This window comes from Pelodiscus sinensis, chromosome 32 (assembly GCF_052426305.1).
Source record: "Pelodiscus sinensis isolate ZL-2025 chromosome 32, ASM5242630v1, whole genome shotgun sequence".
NCBI classification, from domain to species: domain Eukaryota; kingdom Metazoa; phylum Chordata; order Testudines; family Trionychidae; genus Pelodiscus; species Pelodiscus sinensis.
This window is the reverse complement of record NC_143083.1, coordinates 838264-860784: the sequence shown is the minus strand read 5'-3', so window position 1 is coordinate 860784 and position 22521 is coordinate 838264. Positions and strand designations below refer to the sequence as shown.

The 22521-nt window shown below is 46.0% G+C and overlaps 1 protein-coding gene across 3 annotated transcripts in view; it reads right to left on the bottom strand.

The window, feature by feature from the left end:
- Positions 1-16339: 16339 nt before the first annotated feature.
- SIN3B (SIN3 transcription regulator family member B) overlaps positions 16340-22521 on the bottom strand; it is a 36503-nt gene continuing 30321 nt past the window's right edge. For all 3 annotated transcript variants that reach the window (XM_075903350.2, XM_075903349.2, XM_075903351.2), the window contains one exon: positions 16340-19669. In XM_075903350.2, the coding sequence (XP_075759465.2) occupies positions 19439-19669 (231 nt within the window). In that variant the 3' untranslated portion in view covers positions 16340-19438. The remainder of the gene's footprint in view (positions 19670-22521) is intronic.

The following is a 22521-nucleotide window of genomic DNA, read 5'->3' as shown; positions in this document are numbered from 1 at the left end:
GTATAAAGTGTCCTCACAAGCACTAATCCCAAAGGGGAGGGGTAGAATTATCCCAGTTTATGCATCAGAAGAAACAGAAAAAAAGCTTGTTTCCTTATGCACAAAGCATACACTGAACAAAAAAGGGCATTTCCATTTTGTTATGGCAACTAAAAATATGGAGAATGTCAAGGAAACTCCCATCAGATCTGGGTCACATCCCTGCTGCTTCCTTTGCAACAACACACATTCATTCTTTTGTTCGCTGAGGCTCAATGGGAAGATAGTTAGCTCTGTTATTATGCAGGAATTTGGTAAGGCCAGAGATGACAGGCTATTTTCATGATTATAGTTTATTGCAGTAACTTTAAGCACATGCTCCAAAGACTTATAAGCTGAAATAACTTTATGGAATGCTTATTTAGCTTAAAAGGTTAAATTTAGCATATAAGCTCTTAGGGAGTGAGGACTAGATCATATTTGTGCAGCATCTAGCACCATGTGCTTGTGCAGTGAGTTCTGCAGAATTTTAAAAAATATATTTTTCTTTGAAAAGCAGCCTTTCCCTAGAGGTATTGTGCCATCTCATGGGCTCTTTGTTTCCTCCAACTCAGGCTATCTTTGCTTAGCTCTAGAAGAGTCTTGGCAGCCTACATTGGAAAACAAAATGGCCAGTGGGCATGTTCCAGGAAGGCTAAACGTGTATTTTACACAGCAGGCAGTGGTGTGTACTTTTCGAATGGGAGAGATCCTAGAGGATCCAAGTTATAGCAGCACTACAGCCAAGTGACATTTACTCTTTCAGCATTTCAGTCTAAAAGGCAAGTGCTCAGAGAAGGAAATAATAGAACATATAACCAGGAAGAATGATCTAGTCATAGGTACTACCCAAGGATTTAGTACAGTGGTTCCCACCGCTGGTCCACGGACTGGGGCCGGGCCACAGTACACTGCCAAGCAACGCCCATGGCGGGATGATTGGCTCGGCAGGAATCTAAGTTCCCTGTGAGCAGCAGGGGCTGCGCAGCTGTTAATGGAGCCCTGCCCAGAGGTTTAGGGCTGCTGCGCAGAGAGTTTCCTAGATGGGGCTGGGCACTACCTCTGCAGCAGAAGCTCCCTGCTCTGAGTCCAGACAAAGAGCGTGCTGGTAGGGAAGACACCTTCTCGCAGTCCCCCATGCAGCTCCTCACCATCAGCAGCTAGGCTGCAGTTTCCCCCCCTGCTGCCTGCTCCCCAAGGGCTCCACTTGCAATTGTCAGGCTCCCCAGGCTTGGGGAACAGGAGGGGGGCAGGGTTGACCCTCTAAGCAAATCCTTGTTTACTTTGACCAATATAAAAAATTAGTGGTTTCCAAAAAAAATGGACATGTATAAAAATGCCCCCCAGTCCCTTGTATTTGAAATATACTCTGGGGTGTTTGGCTTCTTAGTGCCTAGTGGGTTTCTGCCACTGCAGTTCTGAACTCCCTGAACTTGCAGGTCTCTTGTAATTCCACAGAATCTGAACTGTGCCACTATCACAGACATGGCCCTTCATCGGTGGTGCTGTTCAAAACAACAACAACTGTGATTATCTCTCATTTGTGACAAGTCCTAGTTACAAACAACCATTTTAAAGTAGCCTGAAGTATGCCTGATGTTAACAAACCAACCAACCCTCTCAATCCCCTCTATCAACTAGGCAGATGATTCTAGTTCATCCTCTAGAAATTAATGACAAAGGGAGCAGCAGCCTCAGCACCTGCCTTGCCGGGCATAGCCCAGAGCAAGAGCTTGCATAAAACCAGGCAAATCTCTCCCGCCCGTGGCATCCTCCATCCCTGGGCAAGGGGGAGGAATGTGCAGAGATGCAGCCTCTGCCTTGCACCTACTGCCCCGCTACAGCACTGTCTCCTGCAGCCACGAAGGGCAAACCTCCACCCCATCTCCGTGGCTGCTGGGGCAGCTGCCCAGGATGTGGAATTAACCTCTTGTATTGCCTGCGTTGTGCAGGGGCTGCACTCTGGCCACGCTAGGGATCAGCTTCCCCCAGGTCTTAGAGGGAGTCCATGCCAGTGCCTTGTGGAGGGCACTCGCCAGCACCCAGCCTAGGCACCAGGCTTTGTGAGGGCCAGGAGCTCTGGCTGGGGGAGTTTACCCTCCCACCCTGCTTGTCTGTGCTCTATGGCAGAAGCGCCCCCAGCCCAGACTACCACTAAGAGGCTGCTGCTTGCCGGGGAAAGTGTCTGGCCATTTGTACGCACAAAAGGCTCTTTCTGGGGGGTGGAAGACAAGCTGCACACTCTGGAGCTGGGGATTTGAGAGCTATCCAGCCACAGGACCCTAGCAACAGAAAAACCATCAGATTTGGACTCAGCACTGCACAGAAGCAGAGCCAATGCAAATTGTCCAAAAGAGACTTTTTCCCCATTAAAAAAATGGCATGGTCTCACAACAGACATTATTCACTTCCCCCCACCCAAGAAAGACGCAGATGTAGATAATATCAACCCCACATTTTTCATTTTTTACATGTAAACTCTTAGGCATTTTTATTTACTTAAAATTCAAGGAACAATACAGGCCAGCCACTGTTTAGATAAAAATGTTGACATGTATTGTGTGTGTACAGGTGCAATGTAAACAACACATGACTGCTTAAAATTGATTCCATAATGGATATGCAAATAAGTGAATGACCATAATGAATATGCAAATGTTTATATGCTGGGCCGCCAAAAGTTTTTGAATGAGTTTGCCAGCCCACAGTATAAAAAAGGTTGGGAACCACTGATTTAGTAGACCTGGGTTGAATTCTCTGCTCTGCCACAGACTCCCTGTGTGGCCCTGGTCAAGTTACTAATCTCTGTGACTTACTCCCTGTCTGTAAAATGAAGCCAGTAGTACTTCTCTACCTCGTGGTAGTGTTCTCAGGCTAAAAATCATTACGAATGTGAGGCACTACAGATAGCCAGATGGGCCAAACAACACTTGTTTTGTGATTTATAGACTTAGTCTTTAAGGCCAGAAAGGATCATCATGATCATCTAGTCTGACCTGCTGCCACAGTAGCTCACCAACCTACTCCTGTAATAGTAACAGCTGAGTTAATAATGAGATAAATGTATCAAGCTCAATCTTGATATAAGCTATGTTTTTGCCCCACTACTGCCCTTAGACGGTTCCAGAACACTTCTTAGAAACCTTTGTCTAATGTAAAGCTTAAATTTGTTGGTCAGTTTATATTCATTGGTTCTTGTCCCAGTGTTGACCCTTAACTGAAATAACTCCTCTCCCTTCTTGTGCTTATCCTACTGATGTATTTATAAAAGAGCAAGCATATGTCAACTCAACCTTTGTTTTGTTAAGCTAAACAAGCTAACTCCTTAAATCTCCTCTCATAAGGCAGGTTCTCCATTCCTCTGATCATCCTAGTAGCCCTTCTCTGCACCTGGCTTCTGTTTGAAGAGGAGGTTACTCCCCTTGGCTGTAACTGACGTTCTGCGAGATGAGCCTGCCTGGAGGTGCATCCCAGTGCCACAGACCAGATTCTTTCCAGCAGTGCATTGGGGGCTGCACATGCGCCTGGTGGAAAAGATGGGGGGGGCTCGAAGTAGAGGGGAAGAAGGGAGGGTAGTGGAGCACCTACAGGGGTGCTTATCTCAAAGAACATTAGTTACAGCCAATGTGAGGAACCTCCTCTGCTTCTTCGAGAGACATGCCTGGGGGTGCTCCACAACAGGCAACTGCAAAGCAATGTGTCTTCTGGAGGCAGGGCCCTCGGCTCAGGAAGGTAAGCTGTCTTGAGTCCAGCCTTTGCTACTCTTGTAGATTGAAGAGGGCTGGTGGAAAGTGCGTAGTGCTTAGTGAACGTATCAGCAATGGGAACCTTCCTCGGGTAAGGAACCAAAGTGGCGACCACTCTCATGGAGTGTGCACGGACTGAGGTAGGTGGTGATAAATGACTCAAATCGTAGCACATTATGATGCAGTCCGAGGTCCAGCGGAATAGTCTTTGAGCCCCTTGCTACGCCCTGCAATGGAGACAGAGTCTAGAGGACAACCTAACGGGTCTTGTTCCGTGGAGGTAGGAGAGCACCCTGCAGACGTCCAGTGTGTGTATCTGTGCCTCAAACAGGTTGGGCAAGAGGCTTGGGAAAATATACATGCAAGTGTATTGTTTGATTAAGGTGGAAGGCAGAGTGTACTTTGGATGCATCTGTAGAGAGACTCTGTCCTTAAAAAAGATGATGAATGGTGGGTCTGCAATGGTGGGGCAGCCATCTCTCCCACCCGACGTGCTGACATCATTGCAACTAGGACATTATTTGAGCAGTACGTGGAGAAGGGAGCACATGGCCATAGGTTTGAATGGACGGTTGTGAGCGTGGTTAGTATCAAATGTAGGTCCCATGGTGCCTGTGGAGAAGCAACATCAGGATACAGAATGTGTAGTAGGCCTTTGAGGAAGTGTTTGGTTGTGGGATGTGCGACTACCATGGTGTCATCATCAGTCATGTGGAACGTTGTTCTTGCTGCGAGATGTACTCTAATGGAGCTCATGGAAAGATGGGGCTGCTTGAGATGCAGTAATCATTCAAGGATTGCAAGTAAGGGGGCATCCTCCGGTTATATGTTACAGGAAGCAGCTCAATGTACAAAACAAGACCATTTGTTACGCTACGTCTTCCTCGTTGCAGGGGCCCTGCTGTGGATGAACATGTCCTGTACCTGGTCTGAACATTGTAATCCTATGCCCATGAACCATGCCTTGAGGTGAAGCCTGAGACATTGTGGGCAGGGAGGTTCGGTTCCTGGTTGGAATAGTATGCTCAGTTTGCATGGGAGTGTGATCAGATGATGCAGAGTCATAGAATCATAGAGCTGGAAAAGACCTCAGGAGGTCATTGAGTCTAGCCCCTGCCCAAACCAGGACCACTCCCAACTAAATCATCGCAGCCAGGGCTTTGTCAAGCTGAGACTTAAAAACCTCTAAGGATTCCACCACCTCCCTAGGTAACCCATTCCAGTGCTTTACCCCCATTCCTAGTGAAATAGTTTTTCCTAGTATCCAACCTAGACCTCCCTCACTGTAACTTGAGACCATTGCTCCTCGTTCTGCCATCGGTCACCACCGAGAACAGCCTCTCTCTATCTTCTCTGGAACCTCTCTTCAGGTAGTTGAAGGCTGCTATCAAATCCCCCCCTCACTCTTCTCTTCTGCAGACTAAACAGACCCATGGTAGGTGTGCAAGCCTTCCAGCTCTTTCCTCTCTTGGTTAGGTGGATCCCATTTCTGTTCAGGTCATTCTGTTCAGGAGGGGAAACCATGGTTCTCCTTTGAGTGGTTCCTGTGGGTGCTCTACTCTGGGTGCTGGTGCATCCTCGCGCCGGCGACCGGAGACTTTTTCCAGCAGTTTCTGCCGCACTGTGCAGGCGCCAGAGAGAGCCCTCTACTGCCGTTGGAAGCCTAAGGTGCCTGTGCGGCATGGCTCCTCAGTTCCTTCTCTACTGTCCTCGGCAGCAGACACAGCCGCTGAGTTCTCCTCATTTCTGTTTAAAAAAAAGGATACATACCCAATTTAACTCCATAGTTTCCTCAGTATGCAAGTTTTTTAGCCCTTTTCTCCTTACCCAGTCTGTTAAAAAAAAAAAAATTTCCATTGGAATTCACCTCTTTTCCTCCCGGGCACCGCATGCCCGGCTCACGCAGCTTTAAGAAATGCGAGGCATGCCGCGATGCGATGCCCATTTCTGACAGGCACTCTAAGTGCATAAAGTGCTTGGGAGAGGCACACCAGATGCAAAAGTGCTCCCACTGCCTTAAATAGTGACCGAGAGTGCACTGTGACCGAGCCAATAGACTCAAGACGCTCCTATGTGAAAAGTCCCTTCGCCCATCTTCTGAGGACTCTCCCACAGCTCCAAAACAGGCAGCAGAGTAAGGGTACGGATAAAAATCATCCCTCTACCCACTCCAGCCACAGGGCCTCAAAAACGGGCCTTTCCCCAACTCCCTCACTACCCTCGGCACCGACAGCCACACGGGTCAGCATCTGAGAGAGACCGGGACTTCAGGTACGGTGCCGTGTAAGACAGGGCCAATTCATAAGAGAGCCCACTCAGAGCCAAAGCAGAGATCAATGGCACCGCAACTTATGGCATCGGGGGCACATGAGGCTCCGACCGTACCAACTGGCCAGGGTTCAGACCGAACAGCACTGAAGTACCATCCTAAACCGCCACCGATGCCTGCACCAAAGAAACCCCCCACCGCCGCCAGAACATTCGGCACCGGAGCTGATTGCTGTGTCGCCGTCGCCACCTTCAGCACCTACAACCGGTATTCTTCAATTCCACCACCCTCTCCGGGCCTTCTACCACCAATGGGTCCTCATTACATCAGACAAATGGGTCCTGGAATTGATCCAATATGGCTACACTATCCCATTCACTTCCCTGCCTCCCACCCATCCTCCCATCCTGTCCCTTTTCAGGGATCCATCTCACAAAACCCTTCTCGATCAAGAGGTTTCACATCTTCTACAACGGGCCGCCATCTTCTACAACTGGTTCTATAACCAGTACCACCAGAGTTCCAAGGTCGAGGACTCTACTCAACTTACTTCCTAACCCAGAAAAAGAGTGGAGGATGGCAAGCCATTTTGGATTTGAGGCAACTCAACAAGTATATCGCCTACCAATGTTTCAAGATGGTAACTAGCGACAATAATCCCTGCATTCCATCAAGGAGATTGGCTTTCAGCTCTCGACCTTCAGGATGCCTACGTCCATATCATGACCCATCTGCTCACAGACGTTTTCTGCATTTTATCATGGGTACCTGGCACTACCAGTACCAGGTCCTCCCCTTTGGCCTCTCAATCGCTCCAAGGATCTTCTCCAAAACCCTAGCAGTTGTAATGACCACACTCCAACGTCAATGGGGTCATGATATACCCGTATTTGGACGATTGCCTCATAAAATGTTCCTCTTTCCAAGAAACGAAGGCCATGACCGATACCGCAATGCACCTTCTGGTCAACCTGGGTTTTCATATAAACCACACAAAATCCTCTCTACTTCCAACGCAGAGGTTGGAGTTCATAGGTGCTTACCTCAACATGGTAGCAGCAAAGGCTACCCTACCCAAACACAGGTTCGCTACCATCTGTGACCTGATCAATACTGCATGTTTAACTCCTACCATGACGGTATGCCAATGTCTCAAAATTCTCAGGCATATGGCCTCTACGACATATGTAGTCAGGCTTGCCAGACTCCACATGAGGGGTCTACAATCATAGAATCATAGACTAATAGGACTGGAAGGGACCTTGAGAGGTCATCGAGTCCAGCACCCCGCCCTCAAGGCAGGACCAAGCTCCGTCTACACCATCCCTGACAGATGTCTATCTAACCTGTTCTTAAATATCTCAGAGAGGGAGATTCCACCACCTCCCTTGGCAATTTATTCCAATATTTGACCACCCTGACCGTTAGGAATTTTTTCCTAATGTCCAATCTAAACCTCCCCTGCTGCACTTTAAGCCCGTTACTCCTTGTCCTGTCCTCAGAAACCAAGAGGAACAAATTTTCTCCTTCCTCCTTGTGACACCCTATTAGATATTTGAAAACCGCTATCATGTCCCCCCTTAATCTTCTTTTTTCCAAACTAAACAAGCCCAGTTCATGAAGCCTGGCTTCATAGGTCATGTTCTCTAAACCATGTTATCATGGTTGATAACATCCTACAAACCTTCCAGAGAGCCACTCTCCAAAATGGTGGCTGTCCCACCCCGTATTCTTAATTCTCTCCGCTGGTGGACAGACCCACAGAACATGCTAGTAGGCTTATTCCCTTCCAGAACCTTCCACCTACAATGATGGAGCTGACACTTGCAACGGATGCTTCCCTTATGGGCTGGGGAGCCCATTTGGGCAATGTTACAGCACAGGACAAATGGTCGTTGACAGAATAAGCCTTCCATATCAACTTCCTCGAACTACGAGCAGTCAGATATGCGTGCCAACATGTCAAACAATACACTGTGCACAAGTCAATTACCATCATGAAAGACAATACCACATGCTCTCGATCCCTATCTCTGTGTGCGGAAGCCATCGAGTTCTGGAACTGGTGCCTTGCACATCAGGTCACTCCGGTAGCCACTTACCTCCCAGGGGTACTCAACGTCACAGCGGACACTCTAAGCTGCACATTCCACAATCAACATGAATGGGAGATAGACAGACATGCTCTCATTCCACTTTTTCCTCCAGTGGGGACAACCAGACATAGATCTCTTCGCCACAAAAAACAACAGAAAGTGCCACCTATACTGCTCCAGAGGAGCCCTGGGGAAACATTCCCTCGCAGATGCCTCTTCCATCTCATGGAACACTCATCTCCTTTATGCCTTCCCGCCCTTCCCCCTACTGCACAAAGTCCTCAACAAAATCAGGACGGACCAGGCACGTTATTTTGGTGGCACCTGCTTGGCCCAGACAAATATGGTATCCTTACCTTCACAGGAGGGTGAGGACGGATCCGTTCCCATTCCCGCTCCAGCACGACCTCCTGTCACAGAATCACGGGATGACTCTCCATCCGGACCTCTGCAAGCTCCATCTCCACACCTGGCTCCTTCATGGCTTCAGGATGCCGAGATTACGTGTTCGGAACTGGTAAAGGAGATACTAATCAATAGTAGGAAACAATTCACAAGGAAAACATACTTATACAAATGGAAGAGATTTTTCTCATTGGTATAACGATTTACACACAACATGCCCAGCGTCTACCCCCCCTTCCCTACTTTGTTAGACTACTTACTATCCCTAAAACAGTCAGGCCTCGCCCTTAGCACAATCAGAGTACATGCGGCCGCCATAGCAGCCTTTCATCACCCTATCAACGGCGCTTCCTTCCTCGCTAATCTGTTACCTAAATGCTTCCTTAAAAGGGTTGCAGAACACCTTCCCGCCTGTCCGCCCGCCAGTCCCTGTCTGGGATCTCAACAATATTCTCAAAAGCTTGACAAAGCCACTAGCCACCTGCAGTTGGTCCCATTTGTCCATGAAGGTGTCCTTTCTGGTTGCTATAACCTCCAGCAGGAGGGTGAGTGAATTCGCGGCCTTGATGGCCGATCCTCTTTACACGGTATTCACAAATGACAGAGTGACACTCCGACCTCACCCAAAGTTCCTCCCTGAAGTGCCTTCCCCCTTTCATGTTAACAAACCTATACACTTACCTGCGTTTTTTCACAAGCCACAGGCCGATCCAGTTCAGGCTGCATGGCACACACTCGATGTCCGGAGGGCACTAGCATTTTACGTGGATCGAACTAAGCCCTGGTGAGCCTCTCCTAGGCTGTTTTTGTCCTACACTGAATGATCTAGAGGACAGGCAGTCTCATCTCAGAGAATTTCGAAGTGGATCACCTCCTGTATTAGAACTTGCTATAACTCATACGATAAACACTTACCTGAATTCATAACAGCTCATTTATGTCTTCTACAACTGCCTTCCTTAGCAATGTTCCTCTTCAAGACATTTGCAACGCCGCCACCTAGTCATCTGACCACACATTTGCGCAACATTACGCACTTTCTTCTTCGATTGCGTGTTCTATGGCAGTGGGACATGCAGTACTATCCACAGTGACTACCACATGGCTCCAAACCCACTTTTGCGAGCCGACAACAACTCTGTAGTCACCCAGAGTGGAGCACCCATGGGGGCCATTCAAAGAAGAAGAAAGAGTTACACACCCTGTGCAGTAACGGTGGCTCTTCGAGATGTGTCCCTGTGGGTGCTCCACTACGCTCCCTTCTTCCCCTGCTTTGAAGCCTCGTACTCTAGCAGGTAGAGAAGGAACGGAGGAGCTGCGCCGCGCAGGCGCCTTAGGATTCCAACGGCAGTAGAGGGCACTCTGGTGCTTGCGCGGTGTGGCAGAAACTGCTGGAAAAAGTCTCCGGTCGCCGGTGCGAGGACGCACCAGCACCCAGAGTGGAGCACCCACGGGGACACATCTCGAAGAACCACTGTTACTGCACAAGGTAACTCTTTCTTGTCAGGGCCAAAAGGGGGCTATTGGGATAATTCTCTCTTTGTCCTTCCGTATTCTGATGAGTACTCTGTTGAGGAGGACAAAGGGACAGAATACATAAGAGTAGGTGATCATTCCACTTGAGGATAAGAGCATCTCTGAGTGAGTGCTCTCTCATGCCCACCCTGGAGCAATAAAGTTGGAACTTTTTGTTTGTTTGGGTAACAAATAGGTCTTATGTGACGGTATCCCAAATGGGAAAATATCTGAAAGATCGTTCTGCCACTTGTGATCTTGTGGTAGGGTTCTGCTTAGGGCATTTGCTAATTCCGGTGGTGTTTAGGGCACCGGAGATGCCATAAGTGAGGGAGATACCATGACTGAGGCACTAGTTCCAGAGTGCTATGGCTTCCATGCATAGGGCATGGGATCATATCCTGCCTTGTCTGTTTATATAAAATATACAGGCCGTATTGTCGGTAAATATCCTGACGTGTGTTCTGGTGATGTGAAGTAGAAAACACTGGCATGCAAACTAGACAGCCCTGAGCTCGAGGACATTGATGTGTAGAGTCCTCTCTGATGGAGTCCATAGGCCCTGGGTTGTAAGGTCTCATGCGTGTGCTCCCCAGCCCATGAGGGAAGCAGCCATGATGATGACCTCTATAGATTCCGGGGTTTGGAAGGGTATGCCCATGCATAAACTGTAGTTTTGTCCACCACAGTATTGCTCTTTTTACTATGTTGGAAACAGACAGTGTTTTGATCAGGGAGTGCAGGTTGGGCTTGTAATTTGCTCTGAGTCATCCCTGGAGGCACCTCAATAATAGACAGGCGCAGGGGACCATGGGGTTGCAGGACGCCATGTGTCCCAAGAGTTAACAGTCATGGACGGTGATGCCATCATTATACAGAGCGATTGGACTAGCTCACAGATCCTTAGGAATCTGTCAGGGGGCAGTGGCTGAAGCAGAGTTGAGGTATGCCCCGATAAATTGTACTGACTGAGTCAGCGGAAGGACTGACTTGTTCTCATTGATTAGGAGTCCCTGAGATTAGAAGCACTGTTGTACCAGATGGGTGCAGCGATAGGATTCATCTCAAGTTCTTGCCTTGCTAAGGCAATTGTTGAGGCATGGATAAATGGTAATGTCCTATTTTCTGAGGTGGGCCCTAACCACTTAGAGAAAACCCTCGATGTCATGGAAAGTCTGAAGGATAGCACTGTATATTGGCAGTGCTGCGTACGTAGGTGAAACTATCTGTGAGTAGGTCAAATGAACACATGAAAATATGATTCTTGTACATCGGGAGATGAAAACCAATCACTGAACTCCAAATAGGGGATAATGTGACCATTTTGAACTTTTGCCTCTTCACGAATTTGTTCAGAGCCCTCAAATCAAGAATTGGGCACCAACCTCCAGTTTTTTTCTGAGTGAGGAAGTAATGAGAATAAAACCCAGTCCTCTGAAATTCTGGGGGAACAGATTCTATAGCATCCAATTGTAGAAGGTGATCTACTTCCTGTAATATAGCCTCATGAGAGGGGTCCAGGAACAGGATAGGAATGTGATGGTATATCCAAATGAAATTGTCTGTAGCACCAATTTGTCAGATGTAATGTTGTGCCATTTGTCATAGAATGGCAAAAAACGATAGGTGAAAGGTTTCCTAGTGTTTGGGAGTTCTGGAGAAAGTAAGATGGTTTTCAGTTTTTCAGCAGATGCCTCAAATTTGCTTATTGGGTTGAGGTGGACGATTGGTAGCATTCCCTGATTGAGTCTATGCTGCTGTCTGCCAAGACTATGTTGTTGGTGTGGCAGGTTCTCCTGCCTTTAGTTTTGGTACGTGAACTGCGGATATCTCAGCCTCTGGCATGGTCGGTATCTATATTGCCTTCTCCTTGTTGCAGGTGTCTGAATGCTGAAGGAGCGTAGTGTGGTCCCGGAGTCTCTCATGGAATGGAGGACTTCATTGATTTTAGATTAAAAGAGCTTTTTGCCCTCAAATGGTAGATCTTCCATGGATGACTCAATTTCTAAAGGGAAGGCAGAGGAACTGAACCATGAAGACTGTCTCATGACAACTGCTGTGGCTGTTGCCCTTATGGCTGGGTCTGTTGCATCTAGGGCAGCTTGAAGGGCTGTCCTTCATATTGCCTGGCCCTCTGCAATGACCTCTCTAAACTGCGTCTTTTTCGCCTCTGGTCTATTGTCAAAAAAAGTATTAAACTTTGTGTAATTGTTAAAATCGTATTTACTGAGGAGCGTAGCATAATTGGCTACTCTTAGTTGTAATGTAGCTGAAGTATACATCTCTTACCAAGTGTGTTAAGTCTTTAATTTATCTCTGTTGGATGGCATGGAATGGTTTTTCTGTTGCTTATTTTTTTGCTGAGCTACATTGACTACCAAGAAGTTTGGTGGTGAATGAGTAAATAAAAACTCCGCCCCCTTTGGGGTCTGCCTTTTTGCAGGTGGGAGGAATTGAGGCAGGGGTTTTCCAAAGGATTTTGGCAGGTTCCATGATGGCTGAGTTGATAGGGAAGGCAATTTTTGAGGAAGGCATAGCCTGCAGGATGTTGGTTAACTCGTGTTGTGTGTCCTGCACTTCTGCCATCGCAATGTTTAGGTCAGCTGCAACTCTCTTAAAAAGTTCCTGAAAAGAGGTGAAGACTTCAGTGGCTGCTGAGGGCGGTGGCACGCTAGCCTCATCTGTCACAGATGGTGAGTTTGTATCTAATAATGCATCCAGACCTAAGTCAGTGGATTGCTGTTCATCAATTTAATTTTGTTCCCTTTGTATTAGAGGGGATTGGGATGGGAGAAAGTGCTTTTATAGTATGCATTGTCTTAGCCTCTTTGTGTGATGTTGAGGCCATGGGCTCCAATATTGCCATTTTGGTAGACAAGGTATGGGTGATGGTATCCATGGATATGGAACCCAGGGGTCCATGTCCACATTGGTAGGGTGGACACAGTTGGCACTGGATGAATGTTCTGATGTTTCTGTGTGCGCCACCAACTGGGGGTGAGAAAACCCCTGGCTCATCATCACTTGATAAAGTAGGCGATAATGTGTATTTGGATGATGCTGAATAAGATAGTTTATTGGTGTTTAAAAATGGAGAGAGTTAAAAGTTGAGACTGCAAAGTCTCCGATGCTGGTAGCTAATAGTAGGAATAAATGGTACCGAGGCTAATGGTGTTGCACTTGGCATTGGCACCTGTAAATTCCACGCACAGAGCACACAGTGTGAGAATTTGCTGTGGTCAGCAATGGCTGGGCAATGCCGGTAGGCTGCACCATCAGCTGTTGTGGTGCCATTGTAAGCACTCTCAGCATCATGATCTTAGGAGCTACACTGTTGCCGAGTTCTGTGAGGCAGGCACTGAATGGCCTGTAGCCTCCGTATGGATGCCACGTGAGGTGAGTTTGGGTGTGTCTAGACTACAGGGTTTTGTCGACAATAGTGGACTTTTGTCAACAAAACTATACCTGCGTCTACACTACCACCGAGTTCTGTTGATATAACGTTGACAGAACTTGGCAGTTTTGTCGACGATGGTAAACCTCATTCTACGAGGAATAAATACCTTTTGTCGACAGAGTTCTGTCAACAGAAGGCATTATTGCATCTACACCAGTGTTTCCCAATTGGTGCTCCATGGAACCCCAGGGTTCCGCAAAGCGAAAGTAAGGGTTCCGAGAGAACGCAGCATTGCCCCGCCCCCTCTTAAACAGACCGAGTATTTTGCAGGCTTTTTTTTTGCTCAACCAGTTCTGGAGGGGCTTTTTTTTTTGCTTGCCAAATTTTACTCTGGGAACCCTAGGGGTTCCTTGAAATTATTTTAAGCTGAAAAGGGTTCCGTGGCAAAATAAAATCAGGAAACACTGATCTACACTGTCCTTTGCGTCTACACTCTCATGTCAACAAAGCTGGATGTAGAACTTGATATAGTCTAGACAGAACTGGATGTAGTCTAGACGATCTTTGTCGTATCTGCTGACAAAGCCTCTGTTGACAAAAGCCTGTAGTCTAGACATACCCTTTGTGGGGAGCTTGGTCAGCACTGGATGTGCCCAGCTTATCGTATGTGCTGAGGCATGATTTGTTGTCAGCTTCTCTCACCTAGCTCCCGGTCTAACGTCGTTTAGGTGACTGCAGGTCTTGTGGCAGAGAGGCAGCATGTTTCTTTGGGGATTTCTTGGGTTTGTCTCCTTATTGTTGGCAATCTGCTCCAGAGCCCGGATCTGAGAAAGAGTGTTTGCCCTTCTCAATCATGAGCATTTTTAAATGGAGATCTCTTTCTTTCCATGTTTGTGCCTGAAGTTTAGCACAGTGTGGGCAGTCCCGTTGAACGTGGAAGCCCGCACAACACTTGATACATTTTGCATGGCTGTCTGAGGCGGGCATTGCCTCAATGCCATCTGTGCAACATTTGAAACCCGGTGAGCCCATCATCCCAGGTGGGTGATCTTAAGCAGCAGGAGAACCAACTTGGGGATGAATGGCAGTTTGGGGAGTGGGGGGTTTGGTGAAGAACTTGGCAAACAACTACGGAGAAGAACTTGGAGTTAACTAATCTATTTATCTACAGAGAACGTTAGAGGAATGAAGAGCACTGCAGAGGTCTGTCTTGAGCCAGAGACGCTATGAAGGAACTGAGGGGAGGGTGGCTGCGCATGCACAGTAGTGCTGGAAAGTACCGTGCGCAGCCCACAATGCACTGCTAGGAAGAATCCACTCTGTGGTGCTGGGTGACACCTGCTGTGGAGCACCCCCAGCGACATCTCTCAAAGAAGAATTGATCTCTCTTAAATATGGAAGATCAGAATTGCACACAGTATTGCAGATGAGGGGGGAGATCCCATTATACAATAGTAACACTTCTATATTTCTTCTGGAAATATAGTACCTGCTGCATTCTAGGATTGCATTAATCTTTTTCATGGTGATGTTTTATTCATGCAGACAACAACAGAGATGTTCAAGCTTGGGGGATTTAGTCTTAGGAACCTAAATCATCTAATACTTCAAGAGGTGGCCTGATTTTTAGATGGGTTGCATGCCCCCAGCTCTCTCTGAATACTGGCCATAGTATTTAAAACTGAATAATGCTTCCACTTTTCACTGGCACTAGAAAATGAAACCCAGAAACCATGGCGTTGTTACGAGGATTTACTGCTGTGGTGTCCTCACAGGTCTCTGGCTTCGTCGATGATGATAACCAGAAGGCTGCTTGTGTGTGTGTTCAATGAGCAGACCCCAAGAGGACTCCCAAAGACCACAAACCAGATAAGGATCAAAGGTGCCAGGCCAGGTTTACTGTTAAGCGAAGTACGGTAACACTTGTCAGGAGATTCTGCTGAACCACTACACATATGTACTTGCCACAATGGAATGGCTCAATCAGTGGAAAATTTCCACTGCTCACTAGGTCATACAAAGACTGTCTCCCTTTCCCCCTCCACACTTCTTTATATACAGATACAAACAATCACACCTCACTGCTGATGTATCAGGCTGCCACCCTCTGATGCTACTTAGATACTACCCATCACCCTGTGCCTCATGATTAGATCACCTCTATCCATCATGCTGTCATTTTAGACCCTTTCCTGAACCTGGGTCTGTATCTGTGAGGAATGAGTACCAGGGTCTTTTTTGAGTTGGTGGTACTATGTGATTTCAACTTATGACCAGTTCCAATTATTGTTCTGCACCTGGGCGTATTAGCAATTAGTGTTTTGCACTCAGACCTGTTTCTGCCAAGTTTTGTGAGCAGGGGTCTGCCTCTTTCTCACTGCTTAGCTTCATGTTAGCCATGTTTTGTCCATTGTTAGCTAGGCCTCAGGCCTCAAACCAGGCCTGTGCTATATTGGTTTATGTTTTAGGCCTTCATCTTACTACACATGGCACCATCTAAACCTTTGGAATAGTCCAAGGAAAATCAAATACTAAAGGCACCAGCCACTACACACCAGAGCTAGTCAGATATTAAAAGATTCCTTTTCTGGAGATCCAATAAGGGGAACTGTTGGTACTAGTAACAGACTAGAGGCTGTCATTGCTACTCCATCACTCAAAACCCATTCAAGATGCTAATGGCCTTGTTATTTCCTCTAAGGACTGTCTGTTGGCCCCTATGAAGTGAACTGTGCAGGTGATGGCAAACAGATGTCTAGATCACAAAGTGGCACTCGCTGTCCTGTACCTACCTCTACAGTCTATCATCAGGCTATTCTATAGTTACAAATGAGTCTTCAAGGCTGTCCCCAACTCTAAATTCACTTCAAATAGAGAACTCAGTGAGAGCTGCTGACTTTGAAAATCAATATTTTATTTTACTTGAATGTGCAAATAAATATTTAAAAAAACCTACATTCAAAGAGCTGGCAAAGCAATTACAAGCCCCAAAGCAAATATCCTTCAAAAAATGGAAGAGCAAACTTTCTTCAATCAATTTCATGCTAGAAGATACACAGCATTCAAAGGCTGAAATCTCAAATGTTAACAGGCCTCTCTCAAACACATTGGCACCACCCACTTATTTCATTCACATCATTTGCTACTATCACATTTGAGATAATAGTGCTGTAAAGGATGAAAGTCTCAATCCATTCAGATTATAAATTAAGGTTTACAAAATAAGGATGCTTAAAAATACCTGAAGTACACTTAAAAATGTCAGGGAGACTGACCAGGGTCCATGCGTGTATTAGCCTTATGCACCCTGGGAGGCTTGGAATCAATTGCATTTTAAGCCACAAGTTGCAACCTACTTTCTAGTAAACATTTGTCTATCACAAAACCATAACAAAATTTGGCACAGTTGGTCATCTCTCCTGGGAGACAGCAGAGAGCTGAATAGGACTGAGGTGCATTTGAGGCTGTGTGGAGACAAAAGAGGCATTGCACTAGTCAGACCTACCCCAGCTTCTTATAGAGTTCCATCCCTTACCCAAAACAAGCCAAGGGCTTTGAAAAAATCTCCTTCATATTTCAGCCACTGGAATCAGTAGACAATGAGAATTTGGGTTCGTGGAAGAAAGCAAACCGCTGGCAATGGATGTGCATGTGGCCACAAAAGCCAAAATATCAATCTTGCTGCCTCCCACTCGCAGATTATCTTTCAAAAAAGAAACAACTGGCAGTTTTGGTCAATTGTGCAAAATAACCCATTTCTTCTGTTGTGAGAGACAAGTGGATCAGTGGGGTAAACAGCACAACTCCCACAGGCTGCTACTTGGATCCAGCAGAAATTATAACCATATTTTATAACTAGGGATGTTAAAATTAGATTAATCAACTAACTGAATAGTCGATGGAATTTCCGTCGACTATTCGATTAGTCAATAAGGGCACTTCCTCTTCAAAATGAAGAAGAAGTGCCACGCGGAGTTCCGCCTCAGAAACGTATGGCCCCCAGCAGGGGCTCTTCAAAGATTAAAACGCACGTGGAGCCAGGGGCCAGCAAGGAGTTCTCCCCTGACCCCAGCTCCATGTGGGCGCTTCCGCTTTGAAACGTACAAGAGCCCCAGTGTATTTCAAAGCATACACGCTGCATGGAGCCCAGAGTCAGCAGGGGACTGCCCGCTGGCCCTGGGCTCCATGCGACATTTCAAGCTTTGAAATGCACAAGAGCCCTCTGCTGGGGTTCAAAGTCCCCCACTGGCCGCAGGCTCCATGCGGGTTCTTCCGCTTTGAAATCCAAAAGAGCCTCAGCAGAGATTCTTGTACATTTCAGAGGTGGAATGCCACCGCTGCTCCCCGTCCCTTCCACGGAGCTGGAGGGAACCAGCTTTTAAGTTGGCTCCCCCCGCATCCGCTCTCCCCTCCCCCCGCCTCTTTCTGATGAGGTAGCAAGGTGGGGGGAAGCGACTAGTCAACTAGTGTGTTGACTTACATCCCTATATATAATCACAGAAACAAAGGTCAGGACACCTTGCGTCAGGATTGAAAGGAAGTTACATGGTGTCATGAGGCAAATCTATTTTACACAGGATTATGTGCTATTCCAGGTTCCTGCAACACACAAGTGAAATCAAATCACGATGGGCTTGCAGGGCTGCCCTGACTCTGAACTTACTAGTCCTCTTGATAGGTTTAAGTCAGAAGATGAATGTAGAGTTCTGTATGGTTCAGAGGTTCGTGGATGGGTTTTTGTGTTGGGGGGGCGCAGAATTCAGGGCGAGGCATAGAAAGTGCCAGTGGAATAGCTTGTTTACACTTACACCTGGACAGAATCCTCCCCTGAATACATACTTCAGTGTGTCACTGTAAAAGAGCGTCTTGTAGAGGTACCAGCAAGACACCAGTATCTAGGAAGTTCTCCAAGGCAAAACAAACATGCTTTAAGAGCTCCATCTACTGATCCTCTTTGTAAGTGTGACTATTCCTGAAGTACCGAGGGATCCTGGATGCACCCAGTGAAAACGAAGTGTCTGCAAAACACAGTTCCAGGGGCTGTCAATCAGCACACAAAACAAACAAAACCCCTCGTGGATTTTATTCCAACTTCAAGCAGCGCCTGACATGAGAAAGCAGGATATTGCAGGGTGACAGTTTTATAAAGATTGACAGGGAAGCCAAATACAGAATTCTCTGCAAAGGTAGAGGATGTGCCTGGACTCAGCACTGCAGCCTATGGAGCCATTTCTGATGAGCACCTGCTCTGAAACCTTTGCCCAACCTAGCCGCTTTAAAATTCAAAGGTCTCACTTCCCTCCCTGATGTCTCAGGATTTGACATTTCCCCACCATAGCAGCAGTAATGCTCACGGCATTCATAGCTTCATTAGTTCGAACAGATAATGCAACTGATAACCCGCAGCCCATGGCAAAGCCAGGTGCTCTGGGCCCACCGGCACTGAGGGGTTATAAGAAGTTCTACAGACTGAGGCATGGCATGAAATGCACAGGGACATGAAACATTAAACACTTCCAAAAGAAGAAGCAGCTGCCAGTGCCAGCTCTAGCACCCATCATGCTCTATACTGGGTAGAGCACACAGCTCACTCAGCCACCCCAGCTACTCTGTCCCTTTAATGCAGCAGTCATTAACAGCTCTTCTAGAGCTGTGCACTCAGCGTCTCCCACGTAGTCACCTCACCTTACTCAGCCCTTCCCACACCAGCTTGCTTGTGGTAGGCCTGAAGCTACAAAGTGACTGTACAAAGTGGCAATGCTAAGAGCTCTCTTTCAGGAATGGCTTTAGAACTCTGCATGACGACAGCCTGGAGGATCACACCGCTAGGAGACAATTCTATGCCATATGGAAAATACATCATAACCCAAATTAAAATGCTGTTTGGATAAATATCATTAATACATACATAGCATTCCACCGCTATTCTCAGAGTAAAAGTGTTTTGCCGGCAAAGCTCCTGCTTGGCATGGTCACATGGCTGAGTCTCTCCTCATGGTGAGGCTGGATGGCGACTGTATTGAACTCTGTATCTATTCACAGGGACTCCATGCACATTCATTGTCTCACAAGTTGTTTTGCATGGGACCATGTCCTCGTCCTCATCACCCATTAGCCAGTCTTGAACCAGTTCTGTTGCCTCTACAGTAACATGCTCTTCGAGCCACCTGCTGTGCCACTCTTCAAACTGTTGGTGGTGTTTGAGCAGAACCATGGGCTGCACCTGAGACAAGGACAGTAAAGGTTACTAAAAGACTCATAGGGGAAAAGTTTTCGGCTCTTTGGACATTGAGGCCTAGTCTACACTATAGTACTCCCTCCTTTCCCCCCCCCCCCAGTTGTTCTTAGCTAAACAACTTCAAGTTCATGAACAGCATAGTTGAAGTTGTCATCCTTACTATTGTGTCTTCTATGTGGTAAGGTTGGCGGGGCTGCTTTCCTGTCGATTCGGCTACTCTTCTCGTCCTGATGGAGTACTGCAGTCTCCAGGAGAGCGCTTGGAAGTTGATTTATCATGTCTAAGCAGACACAATAAATCAACCACCAATGGATCAATTGCTGCAGCATGGATCCACTGTGTAGTTAAGACAAGCCCTGAGACATTTATGCTTTAAAACAATCAATCAGAGGAGCACATATCTCTTGTACCTGCCATGGAACTATCTTCTAGTGTCACTTGGGAGACAGAGCTATGGCCTGTAAACTACAGTCTGCAGCATTTACCAGTTCCTCTGCTATTTCAATCACTGGGGAGATGTGACTCTAGAGAGAAGTCTGTAGGAATACAGCCACAAAAGGAGGATATTGATATAACAGGCATCACAGAAACTTAGTGGAATGAGGACAATCAATGGGACACAGCTGTACCAGGGTAAAAATACATCAGAAGACAAGGTGCTAGTTGGGGGAGTGGCATTATACATGAAAGAAAAATCAAATTAAGTAAAAATCTTAAATTAATCAAAATGTTCCATAGACTCTCCATGGGTAGTAATTCCATGCTCTAATAATAAGAATATAGTAGTAGGGATATATTATCGACCACCTGATCAGGACAGTGACTATGAAATGCTAAGGGAGATTAGATAGGCTATCAAAATAAAAATAACTCAATAACAGTGGGACATTTCAACTATCCCCATATTTACTGGGTACACATCGCCTCAGGACAGGGTGCAGAGGTAAAATTTCTTGATACCTTAAATGAATGCTTCTTGGGGCATCTGGTTCTGGCACCCACAAGGGGAGAGGCAATTCTTGATTTAGTCCTAAGTGGAGCACAGGATCTGGTCCAAGGGGTAAATATTGGAAATAGTGACCATAATGTGATAAAATCTAACATCCCTGTGGTGGGAAAAACACCTCAGCAGTCCAACACTGTGGCATTTAATTTCAGAAAGGGGAACTACACAAAAATGAGGAGGTTAGCCGAATAGAAATTAAGAGGTACAATGCCAAAAGTAAAATCCCTGCAAGCTGAAAGGAAACTTTTTAAAGACACCATAATAGAGGAGCTCCAACTTATATGTATACCCCAAATGTAAAAACACTAAGAGAATCAAAAAAGTGCTATCATGGCTTTACAACCAAATAAAAGGAGCAGTGAGAGATAAAAAGGCATCATTTAAAAAGTGGAAGTTAAATCCTAGTGAGAAAAATAGAAAGGAACATAAACTCTATCAAATTAAGTGTAAAAATATAATAAGAAAAGCCAAATAGGAGTTTGAAAAACAACTACCCAAAAACCAAAAAGTAATAGCAAAATGTTTAAGTACATCAGAAGCAAGAAGCCGGCTAAACAACCAGTGGGGCCCCGGACGATCAAGACACCAAAGGAGTGCGCAAAGACGATAAAGTTATTGTGTAGAAATGAAATTAATTATTTGCTTTGGTCTTCATGGCTAAGGATGTTAGGGAGATTCCCAAACCTGAGTCATTCTTATTAGGTGACAAATCTGAGGAATTGTCCCAGTCTGTGGTGTCATTAAAGGTGGTTTTGGGACAAACTGATAAATTTAACAGTAACAAGTCACCAGGACCAGACGGCATTCACCCAAGAGTTCTGAAAGAACTCAAATGGGAAACTGCAGAACTATTAACTGTGGTTTGTAACCTATCCTTTAAATCAGCTTCTAAACCCAATGGCTGGAAGATAGCTAATGTAACACCAATATTTAAAAAGGGCTCTAAAGGTGATCCTGGCAATTACAGATCAGTAAGTCCAACATCAGAACTGGGCAAATTAGTTGAAACTATAGTAAAGAATAAAATTTTCAGACACACAGATGAACATAATTTGCTGGGGAAAAGTCAACATTTTCTGTAAAGGGAAATCATGCCTTACTAATCTACTAGAGTTCTTTGAAGGGGTCAACAAACACGTGGACAAGAGGGATCCAGTAGATATAGTGTATTTAGATTTCCAGAAAGCCTTTGACAAGGTCCCTCACCAAAGGCTGTTAAGTAAAGTAAGTTGTCATGGGATAAGAGGGAAGGTCCTCTCATGGACTGATAAGTGGTTAAAAGTCAGGAAACAAAGAGTAGGAATAAATGGTAAGTTTTCAGAATGGAGAGAGGACCACCCCACGGGTCCGTACTGGGATCAATCCTATTCAACCTATTTATAAAGGATTTGGAGAAAGGGGTAAACAGTGAGGTGGCAAAATCTGCAGATGATAATAAACTGCTCAAGATAGACAGACAAAAGCAGACTGTGAAGAGCTTCAAAAAGATCTCACAAAACTAAGTGACTGGGTAACAAAATGGAAAACTAAATTTAATTTTCATAAATGTAAAGTAATGCACATAGAAAAAAAAACAATCCCAACTATACATCCAGGGCTAATTTAGCTAGTCAAGAGACAAATCTTGGAGTCATTGTAGATAATTCTCTGAAAACATCCACTCAATGTGCAGCAGCAGTCAAAAAAGCAAACACAATGTTAGGAATCATTAAAAAAGGGATAGAAAATAAGATAGAGAATATCTTATTGCCTCTATATAAAACCATGGTACACCCACATCTTGATTACTGTGTATAGATGTGGTCACCTCATCGCAAAAAAGATATATTGG